This window comes from Ranitomeya variabilis, chromosome 8 (genome assembly GCF_051348905.1).
Source record: "Ranitomeya variabilis isolate aRanVar5 chromosome 8, aRanVar5.hap1, whole genome shotgun sequence".
In the NCBI taxonomy this organism is placed as follows: Eukaryota; Metazoa; Chordata; class Amphibia; order Anura; family Dendrobatidae; genus Ranitomeya; species Ranitomeya variabilis.
Window position 1 is genome coordinate 175,922,221 of NC_135239.1, and position 13,850 is coordinate 175,936,070.

At 43.6% G+C, this 13,850-nt stretch overlaps 1 protein-coding gene across 1 annotated transcript in view; it reads right to left on the reverse strand.

The window, feature by feature from the left end:
- CFAP92 (cilia and flagella associated protein 92 (putative)) overlaps positions 1-13,850 on the reverse strand; it is a 119,599-nt gene that overhangs the window by 65,740 nt on the left and 40,009 nt on the right. The window contains exon 5 of the mRNA XM_077278598.1: positions 8,122-8,235. Within this exon, the coding sequence (XP_077134713.1) occupies positions 8,122-8,235 (114 nt within the window). The remainder of the gene's footprint in view (positions 1-8,121; positions 8,236-13,850) is intronic.

A 13,850-nucleotide genomic window follows, 5' to 3' on the forward strand; every position in this document is an offset into this window, starting at 1 on the left:
AGAATCTGAACGATGCAAGTGAACTTTCTATTACTAACCATTACTAGAAAGTAATGGGACATTGCCCACTTCCGTAGGAAACATAAGCTTTCTTGGTGTCAAACTCAGGGGTTTCAGAATTTTGGCCTAGAAAGTTTGGCATGTTAGTTTTCCCTACAGGTCTGATATTCTTATGTCTAATGCATACTCCCCATTTTCCTAACCCGCAATCCCCTCTGTACATAGAGCACAAATTACAGAAGAAAAAAACGACCATAAAAGCCCAGATATAATAAAATATGTGAAACCCAGCAAATCTTTATTAACAATCACAAATTGTGATAACAAAAGGTTACACAAAATACAACCGTGTAAAAGCAAGGGGCGAAAACCCAAGATGATAAAAAACATGTGTCCTGAAGGAACTAAATAATCATAAGAAGATATAATGTTGGTGAATATACACCGCTATATTTAGTATTGCATAGGTAATACCTTGTGTCCAAATATTAAAGTATTGTAAAGTGCTAGTGTATAATCACAGGTATAGTGCAGGCAAAACTCACTGCTCAGTATAATAATAGTAGAAGACTCCCGCACCTGAGTGGTGTCCCCCCCATCGCGTGTTTCAGCTGTCGCCTTCGAAGGCAACAGGTTACAACAGCTGCCTATCACACAGGAAAGGGTGAGGAGTGCCTCTCTTGGACCTTAGCACCTATGGCATTCATTAGCCTCTCAGACACAATAATGCACTGGACGCACAATTAAATTTAATTGCAAATTATTGTTATTCTTTTTTATCTACAAACCCCCTACAAATGTGCTTTAGGTGGTGGGCTACTCAGTTTGCCCCTCGTCAAGACCCTGTCTACATGCCCACAGGAGTTGTAAGGGATTCCGGTTATCTGTGTTTGCCTTGTTTCTACTGTCATGCAGGCAAATTGCTTGTCCTTACATTTCTAAGGCCGGGTGCCCACGATCCGGAAGTAGCAGCACTTTGGAAACAGAGCATGTATGTTGTATCCAAAGCCCTGCGGTCTATTGAACGCAGGTGAATCCGCATGAGTTCAATGTACCGAGCGGATCCACCACATTCAATACATTCTATGGGTGAAATTAGTCTCCGCAAGAGGCTCCTCTACACCGCCAGGGACTCAGATCCTGCATTGCCAGACGTGTCTCCCTGCTTAAGCCAGTACATGTTCAGGCCTGTCTGAAGTTTGCTAGAGATAATTTGGATTATCCAGAAGAGTATTGGGAGAATGTCATATGGTCTGATGAAAGCAAAGTAGAACTGTTTGGTAGGAACAAAACGCGTCGTATTTGGAGGAGACAGAATGCTGAGTTGCATCAAAGAACACCATACCTAATGTGAAGCATGGGGGTGGCAACATCATGCTTTGGGGCTGTTTCTCTGCAAAGGGACCAGGACGGTGGATCTGTGTATATGAAAGAATGAATGGGGCCATGTATCCTGAGATTTTGAGAGCAAACCTCCTTCCATCAGCAAGGGCATTGAAGATGAAACGTGGATAGGTCTTTCAGCATGATGATGATCCCAAGCACAATGCCAGGGCAACAAAGGAGTGGTTTTGTAAGAAGCATATGAAGGTCCTGGAGTGGCCTAGCCAGTCTCCAGATCTCAATGCCATAGAAAATCTTTGGAGGGAGTTGAAGGTCCGTGTTGCCCAGCGACAGGCCCAAAACATCACTGCTCTAGAGGAGATCTGCATGGAGGAATGGGCCAACATACCACCAACAGTGTGTGCCAACCTTGTGAAGACTTGCAGAAAACGTGTGAATTCTGTCATTGCCAACAAAGGATTTATTACAAAATATTGAGATGAACTTTTGTTAATGACCAAATACTTATTTTCCACCATAATTTGCAAAATAAATCTTGCCAAATCAGACAAGGTGATTTTCTGGATTTGTTTTCTCATTTTGACTCTCATAGTTGTGGTCTACCTATGATGTCAATTACAGGCCTCTCTCATCTTTATAAGTGGGAGAACTTGCACAATTGGTGGCTGACTAAATGCTTTTTTTCCCCACCCTATAGCAAGGGGAATTGGACTTAGCGGGGTGAGACTCTTACTTCAAGGAGCCTCAAAGCAGCTGCAAGACTTGAAAACTTTTATATTATTTTATGACATTTATTTCTTTAAAAATAAACTAGTAATCACGGCTCGTGAGGGAATCATAGCGCTTATGTTATGTATGGCATTTTGACTCATTGCATGACCTTGTTGTTAGAACGCTTTTGACAATGAAGGCTTCACTATCCAGACCAGGAGGATAAATGTACTGGGAAGGTCAGCATATTCAAAGCCATCATGAAAGAAATGTGTTGGGTTTATAGATTCTGCTGCTTCTTTTGACTTGTCTCTAAAATGCATTGCAAAAAAATATGCTGGCGTGGCAGAGATAAGGAAAATGGTATTAAAATGATGTTTGAATATTCTCTTATCTTACATGTGTTGGTCATGGCATTTTCTGTATCTTCAGCTTTACAACCTGATTATAACTTGAAATTCAAGGAAATTACTCTAATATGGAGTCATAAATCAGTTTTTCCAAGACCGACAAGTATAGTCAGGTTTGTTTACTGTAAGTTCGGGGAACTTTAATAAGCATATTAATTGGCCCCATCAATTATTACATATTATAATGCATGGACAGATTTATCAACAAGAGCAGTGTGTCTGTCACTTGGTGCAAGCTTGAATCACTTTTCAGCTCAATTTTGCACAGAGTTCTAAAAAGTAAAATTTTACGTTTTCAGGGGAAAAATAAAGATCTGTCCCAGTAAGCACATATTGTATACGGATAGGTCCGGTATCATGATAATCACTTATAGCTTGCTGGTCAATATTAAATGCTTTGTTGTAAGTGCTGTGTAACTGAGTGGGGGGCACTGATTACACTATAGGGGGAGGCACTGCTGTGACTATTAGGGAAGGGAACCTAATGTGATTAGTCTACTAGTTCCTGGTGGTTCTGTGATGACTTAGTAGATTGGGGGGTGGCCTTGCTATGATCAATAGCGATGCCTTTTCTGGCAAGCGGTATTCCCCAGCCCACAGATTACATGTAAGGCGTTACGAGGTGTAGTGCATTGCGCTGTACTTTTTACTTGTCAATCAAATATGAAAAATGAGGTATTTCACATGTACACTAATATTAGCTGGTCAAGTCTGGCAGAAAAATTATTCATCAATGAACACGTAGATGAATGAAAAAAAAAACATTGTAGTATAACATTAGGTGTTTTTACTATTCATTTGCTTTCACCTGGAATTGCATTTCCTAATGTGAAGCATAACAAGATGCGTCTAATGCAGAAGTATTCGAGATGTGTTCAGTCTCTTTTACGGCTCTGACAAATCCTTACAACTGATCGGTGTACAGTCTGTATAATATGCAGGAAGAATGGGTCCTCAAGAAGGAGAGCTGATTGTCATGGCAAATTTTTGATCTTGGTAAAATAAAAAAGGTGTACTATCATAGGGGGAGGGGGGCTACTTTCTTTAACTCTAAAATATTTCCATATGCCTTAATAGGGTTTATGGATAGTTAGTTTCTAAACTAGACAAAATCATAAGTAGAGTACTACAATGCAGAGATCTTGGTGGGGAAGAAGGAGACCCCTACTGTGCTTTCTCTAGTTCTTGAAACCATCAGCTACGACACATAATGAAAGTATTTTAAAAAAAAAGATAGAAAGCTTTTCATGATATTGCTCAATGCAGGCGTTTAAGTTGCTATAAAAGGGAGCAAAGTGCAGTCTCTGTGATTGGCAGCACTTGAATGTCACGACTCACTTGGAGAAGTGGTTCCTCACAGTCCTCAGTGCCTGATGAGCAATCTTAATGCAGCACGGAAAAGTGGTGTTTGTGCAGCAAGGCAATCTAGCTGAAGCAACGGCAGCACTTGTGGCTGATCCGGAACAACAGCAACTGAAATAGCTGAACCGGCAATGGCAGCAGAGCTCCAACAGCAAAGTAGGGATGTGAAACCGATGTAGGAGATGAAATGCACCTGTCCTGGATCCGGGCTTTACTTCCCTCACCTCAGTCCGTCAAACTCTGTTGTGCTCCTCCGGCGCCCCAGGGTCCTGGTCGTTGCAGTGGTATTGCTTTCCTCTCGGGGAGAGTGATGCTACGTTTGGAGGCAAAGAAGGATAACTGCATCCAGGTATCACAAACATGCAACACATTTCACACTCCAGGCCACCAGGAGGAGCTTCTGCTCCTATTTATTAGGTCACTCCCCATATATCTATAGAACTGGTAGTCTGTAGGGAAAGTTAGTCAATTCCAGACAGGAGTCAGTTCCTGACAGAGCTCCAGACAGCAGTTCTGGAGGGAGTTCCAGACCAGAGTCTGAGGAGGACAGAAGGTCAAAGGAGCTGTGCATGCGCTCAGAGCTGCAGCTCCCAGAAAGAGACATTGAAAGGCAGAATTGTATTGTAGTGAGCGTGAAGGAAGTCGAAGCAAAGGAGAGGATACCAGATGGGCACCAGCCCCGCTCAGGCTGCCTCCTTCTGAGGCACAAAATCCTGGTAGCCGAAACACCGAGGGAGTAAGGACCTCTATGCCTTATTTCAGAGACCTGCAAGACAGCTAACTGCAGGTTACCTGTCTGCACCTACACCCAGGAGGCACGGTGACACCTACAGAGCCGGGTTATCTAACAGACCCTATAAACAGGCTCAAGTCACCAGTCATACGGGTTTTGTCCTATCCTATATGGGGGACAGAGAGAGCGAAACATTGCGTCAGTGAGACTCTTATGTGAAGCCATAGGCAGTAAGGGACTAAGGGACTACACCACCACAGCGCAATGAAAGGCTACTGATTTCCACCTGGATAAGTGGACTCTGGACTTGCCTCCAAACCAACCGGACTCTGCCTGCCCTGCGATCTGGTGCTCTGGACTGTGGATGCTGAAGTCTTCAGTAAAGGTAAAGAGACTGCAACCTTGTGTCCTCGTTCTTCTCAGCGCCTCTCACGATACCACCATCTACACACCGGGAGCCCTGGGGATACACTTCACCTGTGGGCAGGTATACCATCTAGCTGCCATAACATCACCCCAGCGGACCCCTTAAAGCAGTGTCGGTCACCCTGACCGAATACCACAGGTGGCGTCACGAACATAAACTTTATCCCTTTAAAGACCTTTCCCTTTTACACGGACGTCCCAGGGCCACGGACCAGATCAGCCACCGTGACATCCCCTTGTGAACCGCCGGACCCGGTACTGAGCACTTCACGGCCCTTGGGGGGCGATTCACTCCATATCGGGCTTTGTAGATGGCCCGGTGTGCACCCATGTCATCATCTGCCTGGGCCTGGCCTACCAAGACGCACACATGTGTCTTGATATTAACACTTTTAATTTGTCTGCGCATACTTCCCTGTCTGCGGCTTCCAGTACTTCAGCTACCTGCCTGCCTGCGGCTTCCAGTACTTCAGCTACCTGTTTGCATGCGGCTTCCAGTACCTCAGCGACAAGTCTGCATGCGGTTTCCAGTACCTCAGCTATAAGTCTGCCTATGGTTTCCATTACCTCAGCTACCTACCTGCCTGCGGCTTCCAGTACCTCAGCTACTTCTCTGCCTGCAGCTTATAGTACAGTGGGGCAAAAAAGTATTTAGTCATTCAGCAATAGTGCAAGTTCCACCACTTAAAAAGATGAGAGGCGTCTGTAATTTACATCATAGGTAGACCTCAACTATGGGAGACAAACTGAGAAAAAAAAATCCAGAAAATCACATTGTCTGTTTTTTTATCATTTTATTTGCATATTATGGTGGAAAATAAGTATTTGGTCAGAAACAAAATTTCATCTTAATACTTTGTAATATATCCTTTGTTGGCAATGACAGAGGTCAAACGTTTTCTGTAAGTCTTCACAAGGTTGCCACACACTGTTGTTGGTATGTTGGCCCATTCCTCCATGCAGATCTCCTCTAGAGCAGTGATGTTTTTGGCTTTTCGCTTGGCAACACGGACTTTCAACTCCCTCCAAAGGTTTTCTATAGGGTTGAGATCTGGAGACTGGCTAGGCCACTCCAGGACCTTGAAATGCTCTTACGAAGCCACTCCTTCATTGCCCTGGCGGTGTGCTTTGGATCATTGTCATGTTGAAAGACCCAGCCACGTTTCATCTTCAATGCCCTTGCTGATGGAAGGAGGTTTGCACTCAAAATCTCACGATATATGGATGCAACTCAGTATTCTTTTTCCTCCAAACACGACAAGTTGTGTTTCTACCAAACAGTTCCAGTTTGGTTTCATCAGACCATAGGACATTCTCCCAAAACTCCTCTGGATCATCCAAATGCTCTCTAGCAAACTTCAGACAGGCCCGGACATGTACTGGCTTAAGCAGTGGGACACGTCTAGCACTGCAGGATCTGAGTCCATGGTGGCGTAGTGTGTTACTTATGGTAGGCCTTGTTACATTGGTCCCAGCTCTCTGCAGTTCATTCACTAGGTCCCCCCGCGTGGTTCTGGGATTTTTGCTCACCGTTCTTGTGATCATTCTGACCCCACGGGGTGGGATTTTGTGTGGAGCCCCAGATCGAGGGAGATTATCAGTGGTCTTGAATGTCTTCCATTTTCTAATTATTGCTCCCACTGTTGATTTCTTCACTCCAAGCTGGTTGGATATTGCAGATTCAGTCTTCCCAGCCTGGTGCAGGGCTACAATTTTGTTTCTGGTGTCCTTTGACAGCTCGTTGGTCTTCACCATAGTGGAGTTTGGAGTCAGACTGTTTGAGGGTGTGCACAGGTGTCTTTTTATACTGATAACACGTTTAAACAGGTGCCATTACTACAGGTAATGAGTGGAGGAAAGAGGAGACTCTTAAAGAAGAAGTTACAGGTCTGTGAGAGCCAGAAATCTTGATTGTTTGTTTCTGACCAAATACTTATTTTCCACCATAATATGCAAATAAAATGATAAAAAAAACAGACAATGTGATTTTCTGGATTTTTTTTTCTCAGTTTGTCTCCCATAGTTGAGGTCTACCTATGATGTAAATTACAGACGCCTCTCATCTTTTTAAGTGGTGGAACTTGCACTATTGCTGAATGACTAAATACTTTTTTGCCCCACTGTATATCAGCTACCTCTCTGCCTGAGACTTCCAAGACCTCTGCTATCCGTCTACGACTTTAAATATTTCTGGTACCCTTTTCCCACATGCCTAACCTGCTTGCTGCCTGTGTGCACACCTGGACCTTGGGCTTGGAGGATCCACCTCACCAGGTGAGCCTAACAGTAGAGCAGAGTCTGCAAGGGAGGATCAACGCAGCAGAGCTGGTACAGCGTGCAGCAGAGCTGACCCAGTAATGAGAACCTAGTGTAGCAGATCTGGATCTGCATTAGAGGCTCAATGTAGCATACCTGACACAGCAATGTAGCAGCGTTGAGTGAGTGAAGAGAACAAGCAGAACTGAGTTTGCAGCACAGCTGGCAAAGGGATATAGCAAAGTTGACAAAGTAAGCAGGCTGGTTTTACACAGCTGGGTTTGCAAAGGAGGCAAATGTAGCAGTTCTGGGACCAAAAAATATCAGAGTTCCACAGCAGCTATTCCTGCAGTAGTGTTAGAACCACTCAGACGGACGTCCTGTCACCCCAGTGGATAACATCTCTAGAGCGTGTTGGGTTGTGCATGAGAAAAAAAAAAAAGAATCGGGCCCGACACCCTCATCTCTGGAATCAAGACAGGTGTGTAAGACTGATTTCCTATAAAATTGGTCAGTGTGCAAAACTAATATTGGAAATAGAAGACCATTTTTACAAATTTTCAGATTCACCATGGGAAACATTGGCAGCAATTCTGCACAAAGGCAAAGGATCTGCAAATCCTTAATAACTGTTTCATAGACAATTACTATCTGATATCAGACTATGAAAAGCAAGCTCAAGAGAGTCGGACAGGTCAAAGGCAGATCATGTCAGGGCAAAAAATTATCTAACACCTAACAAAAGCACGGCCTAGAATAAAAAGGTCTTGTTGGTTTGGACATTTTAATAAAATGACTACACAAACTCAATATGAGCATGATTAGATGATGAGCAGCTCTTAGTACAAAGTAGATATGTGTAACAGAAAATACACTTACCTTGAGTATTGTAGTCATCCAAACATACTATATTCCCACTTTTCTCAAAAGTAAAACTTTGTTTGGGCAGACTGTCTTCAAAGAGATTTTTCTGATTCAATACTAATTGTTTTACTGCAGCCGATGCCATAAGAGAGAAAAATAAAAGTATAACTATATATTGCACTGTCCAGAGTCAGCTCTAGGCACAAAGTAACACATTATTACATAAAACGACGATACTGATGGACAGAACTCCTGCCCTGTGGAAGATCAGGATAACATGAACAGTTATTATAAATGTAGAACGTAACGTTTAAAGGCACACTGTGACATTTGCAATATGTCCATCACAGAAAAGCAGAGGAATGCTAATGTAACCTATAGTAAAAGAAATGTATTATTTCTCTAACTTCTGATTTTACAAATAAGTGGCCATTTTTAGGTGGCAATTGTCATTGAGATTGTAGCATGTGTGGAGCTGTGGACCCCCTAACCTTACAGTCCCTATCCGACTATAAAACGCACTAAATTAAATGGCGATTTGAGATTGGATGTGGAAGTCTGCATCCAACATAGCAATCCACATAAAAAACCACGTACACGTAGCTGGACCCCACAGAAGACTAATCTATGTGCAGGTGTAATACTACGAAGCCACCGCCTCCTGAAAATTAGGGCTCGTGCACACAACTGTATTTTCGGCCCAAGTGCAATTCAACAAAACATTGAATTAAACTTGGACCAATGTCATTCTATGGGGCCGTGAACATGTCAGATTTTTTCTTTGCACAGGGACTATCATAGGAAAAAAAAAATCACAGCATGCACGATTTTACACCGAAATTCAGATTGCACTCGACATGTAAGTCAATAAGTGCGTTAAAAAAAAATCAGACTGAACTCAGATGACAGCTGAGTGCTGTCTGATTTTCACAGACTGACAGAATTAAGTCATTTTTTTCCATCTTCTCCTCATCCGAGAAATCTGACCACAACCTGGTCTCTCTCTGACCACACCCTGGTCACACTCTGACCACACCCTGGTCACACTCTTACCACACCCTGGTCACACTCTGACCACACCCTGGTCACACTCTGACCACACCCTGGTCACACTCTGACCACACCCTGGTCTCTCACTCTGACCACACCCTGGTCACACTTCGACCACTCCGGGGCCACATGCCGACCACACCCTGGTCACACGCCGACCACACGTTGACCACACCCTGGTCACACGCCGGCCACACCCTGGTCACACGCCGACCACACCCTGGTCACACTCTGACCACACCCTGGTCACACTCTGACCACACCCTGGTCTCTCACTCTGACCACACCCTGGTCTCTCACTCTGACCACACCCTGGTCACACTCTGACCACACCCTGGTCACACTCTGACCACACCCTGGTCACACGCCGACCACACCCTGGTCACACGCCGACCACACCCTGGTCACACGCCGACCACACCCTGGTCACACTCTGACCACACCCTGGTCACACTCTGATCAAAGTGTGATTAGCATAATCGGTCCATTTCTCCCAGATGAGAGAAAATACGGTAGTGTGAGTGCTGTTCATCAGTATTTTGCACCTTCCTCCATTATATACACGTAATCTATCTGTACACTCCTGGGGACTTTGATCAGGGACGAGTTGACTAGGACAATTAGTCCAAGAGGCAGAGCCCCGCCAGCTTCTTCCTGTCTCGCTCAGTTAAACTGACAAGTATTTCCCTGTGAGCTTAAGACCACGTTCAATTTTACATCAGTATTTGTAAGCCAAAACCAGGAGTGGGTGAAAAATACAGAAGTGGTGATGTGTTTCTATTATACTTTTCCTCTGATTGTTCCTCTCCTGGTTTTACCTTACAAATACTGATGTAAAATACTGACCAACTACTGAATGTGTGAACGTGGCCTACCTGCTACTGTAGGGCAAGGGGGCGTGGAAATTCGCCGGAGAATGGCCTCCTGAAAAAGTCAGCTTATCCACAGCCACAAGACATACAGCCGCGGGGACTTGAACATAGTTTTCGAGCACTCCGAAGACACTCAGCACCTGAGCATGTTCAGATAACACCTTATCCAAGCACGTTCACTCATCATTACCAATCAACTATATTACAGGTAAAATATATATATACTAGCTGAAGAGCCTGGCTTTGCCTGGGCATAGTAAATATCTGTAGTTAGTTATAGCACCTCACTTCTCTTATTTTCCCATCACGCCTCTCATTTTCCCCCTCACACCTCTTATTTTCCCCCTAACACTTGTCATTTCGACCTCACATCTGTCATTTTCCGATCACTCCACTATTTTCCCTCACTCCTCTCATTTTGCACTCACACCTTTTCATTTTCACCTCACACCTCTCATTTTCCCCAGTACATACATGTTTGTCATCTCCCTAATATATAGTATACACCTGTATGTCATCTCCTGTATAGTATATACCTGTATGTCATCTCCCCTGTAAATAGTATATTCCTGCTGTATGTCATCTCCTCCTGTATATTGTATATACCTATGTGTCATCTCCTCCTGTATATAGTATATACCTGTATGTCATCTCTTCTGTATATACTATATACCTGTATGTCATCTCCTCCTATATATAGTATATACCTGTATGTCATCTCCTGTATATAGTATATACCTGTATGTCATCTCCCCTGTATATAGTATATACCTGCTGTATGTCATCTCCTCCTCTGTATACCTATGTGTCATCTCTTCTTTTATATAGTATATACCGGTATGTCATCTCCTGTATATAGTATATACCTGTATCTCATCTCCCCTGTATATAGTATATACCTTCTGTATGTCATCTCCTCCTCTATATACCTATGTCATCTCCTCTTTTATATAGTATAAACCTGTATGTCATCTCCTCCTGTATATAGTATATACCTGTGTGTCATCTCCCCTGTATATAGTATATACCAGTGTGTCATCTCCTCCTGTATATAGTATATACCTGTGTCATCTCCCCTGTATATAGTATATGTGTGTGTCATCTCCTCCTGTATATAGTATATACCTGTGTGTCATCTACTCCTGTATATAGTATATACCTGTGTCATCTCCCCTGTATATAGTATATATGTGTCATCTCCCCTGTATATAGTATATACCTACTGTATGTCATCTCCTGTACTCCTGTATATAGTATATACCTGTGTGTCATCTCCTCCTGTATATAGTATATCTCTGTGTGTCATCTCCTCCTGTATTAGACCTCGTTCACACGTTATTTGGTCAGTATTTTTACCTCAGTATTTTTAAGCTAAATTGGCAGCCTGATAAATCCCCAGCCAACAGGAAGCCCTCCCCCCTGGCAGTATATATTAGCTCACACATACACATAATAGACAGGTCATGTGACTGACAGCTGCCGTATTTCCTATATGGTACAGTTGTTGCTCTTGTAGTTTGTCAGCTTATTAAACAGATTTTTATTTTTGAAGGATAATACCAGACTTGTGTGTGTTTTAGGGCGAGTTTCATGTGTCAAGTTGTGTGTGTTGAGTTGCGTGTGGCTACATGCATGTAGCGACTTTTGTGAGATGAGTTTTGTGTGGCGACATGCGTGTAGCAACTTTCTGTGTGTCGAGTTGCATGTGACAGGTTAGTGTAGCGAGTTTTGCGCGTGGCGAGTTTTATGTGTGGTGCGTTTTGAGTATGTGCAAGTTTTGTGTGAGGCAACCTTTGCATGTGTTGCAACTTTTGTGCATGTGGCAATTTTTCCGCGTGTGCAAGTTTTGCGTGTGGCGAGTTTTCCATGAGGTGAGTTTTGCTAATGTGGCGAGTTTTGCGTGAGCCTTGTTTTGCATGTGGCGAGTTTTGTGCGTGGCGAGTTTTGAGCGGCGACTTTTGTGTTTCGACTTTTATGTGGCGAGGTTGGTGTATGTGTGGTGAAATGTGTGCTGAGGGTGATAAGTGTTCAAGCACGTGGTAGTGTGTGGCACATTTTGTGTGTGTGTTCATATCCCCATATGTGGTGAGTATCCCATGTCGGGGCCCCACCTTAGCAACTGTACAGTATACACTCACCGGCCACTTTATTAGGTACACCATGCTAGTAACGGGTTGGACCCCTTTTGCCTTCAGAACTGCCTCAATTCTTCGTGGCATAGATTCAACAAGGTGCTGGAAGCATTCCTCAGAGATTTTGGTCCATATTGACATGATGGCATCACACAGTTGCCGCAGATGTCGGCTGCACATCCCAAAGATGCTCCATACAAGGCAGGATGGATCCATGCTTTCATGTTGTTTACGCCAAATTCTGACCCTACCATCCGAATGTCGCAGCAGAAATCGAGACTCATCAGACCAAGCAACGTTTTTCCAATCTTCTACTGTCCAATTTCGATGAGCTTGTACAAATTGTAGCCTCAGTTTCCTGTTCTTAGCTGAAAGGAGTGGTACCCGGTGTGGTCTTCTGCTGCTGTAGCCCATCTGCCTCAAAGTTCGACGCACTGTGCGTTCAGAGATGCTCTTAGGCCTACCTTGGTTGTAACGGGTGGCGATTTGAGTCACTGTTGCCTTTCTATCAGCTCGAACCAGTCTGCCCATTCTCCTCTGACCTCTGGCATCAACAAGGCATTTCCGCCCACAGAACTGCCGCTCACTGGATTTTTTTTCTTTTTCGGACCATTCTCTGTAAACCCTAGAGATGGTTGTGCGTGAAAATCCCAGTAGATCAGCAGTTTCTGAAATACTCAGACCAGCCCTTCTGGCACCAACAACCATGCCACATTCAAAGGCACTCAAATCACCTTTCTTCCCCATACTGATGCTCAGTTTGAACTGCAGGAGATTGTCTTGACCATGTCTACATGCCTAAATGCACTGAGTTGCTGCCATGTGATTGGCTGATTAGAAATTAAGTGTTAACAAGAAGTTGGACAGGTGTACCTAATAAAGTGGCCAGTGAGTGTATACTCTTTGGCGCCATCGCTCTCACTGTTTAAGTCCCCCTTGTTCACATCTGGCAGTTGTCAATTTGCCTCCAACACTTTTCCTTTCACTTTTTCCCCATTATGTAGATAGGGGCAAAATTGTTTGGTGAATTGGAACGCGCGGGGTTAAAATTTTGCCTCACAACATAGCCTATGACGCTCTCAGAGTCCAGACGTGTGACTGTGCAAAATTTTGTGGCTGTAGCTGCGACGGTGCAGATGCCAATCCTGGACATACACACACACATTCAGCTTTATATATTAGATATACCTGTAAGTCATCTCCCTTGTATACACTGTGTTCCAAATTATTATGCAAATTGGATTTAAGTGTGATAAAGATTTAATTGTTTTGTTTTTCAAATAAACTCGTGGATGGTATTGTGTCTCAGGGCTCAATGGATCACTGAAATCAATCTTAAACACATGTGATAATTGGTTTTCCAGGTGATTCTAATTAAAGGAAAACTACTTAAAAATGATGTTCCACATTATTAAGCAGGTCACAGTTTTCAAGTAACATGGGAAAGAAAAAGGATCTCTCTGCTGCTGAAAAGCATCAAATAGTGCAATGCCTTGGTGAAGGGATGAAAACATTAGAAATTTTCCAAAAACATAAGCGTGATCATCGTACTGTTAAGAGATTTGTGGCTGTATCTGAGCACAAATGTGTTTGTGCTGATAAAGGCATAATGAGGAAGATTTCTGCCAGGCAAGTTCATCGGATTAAGAGAGCAGCTGCTAAAAAGCCATTACAAAGCAGCAAACAGTTA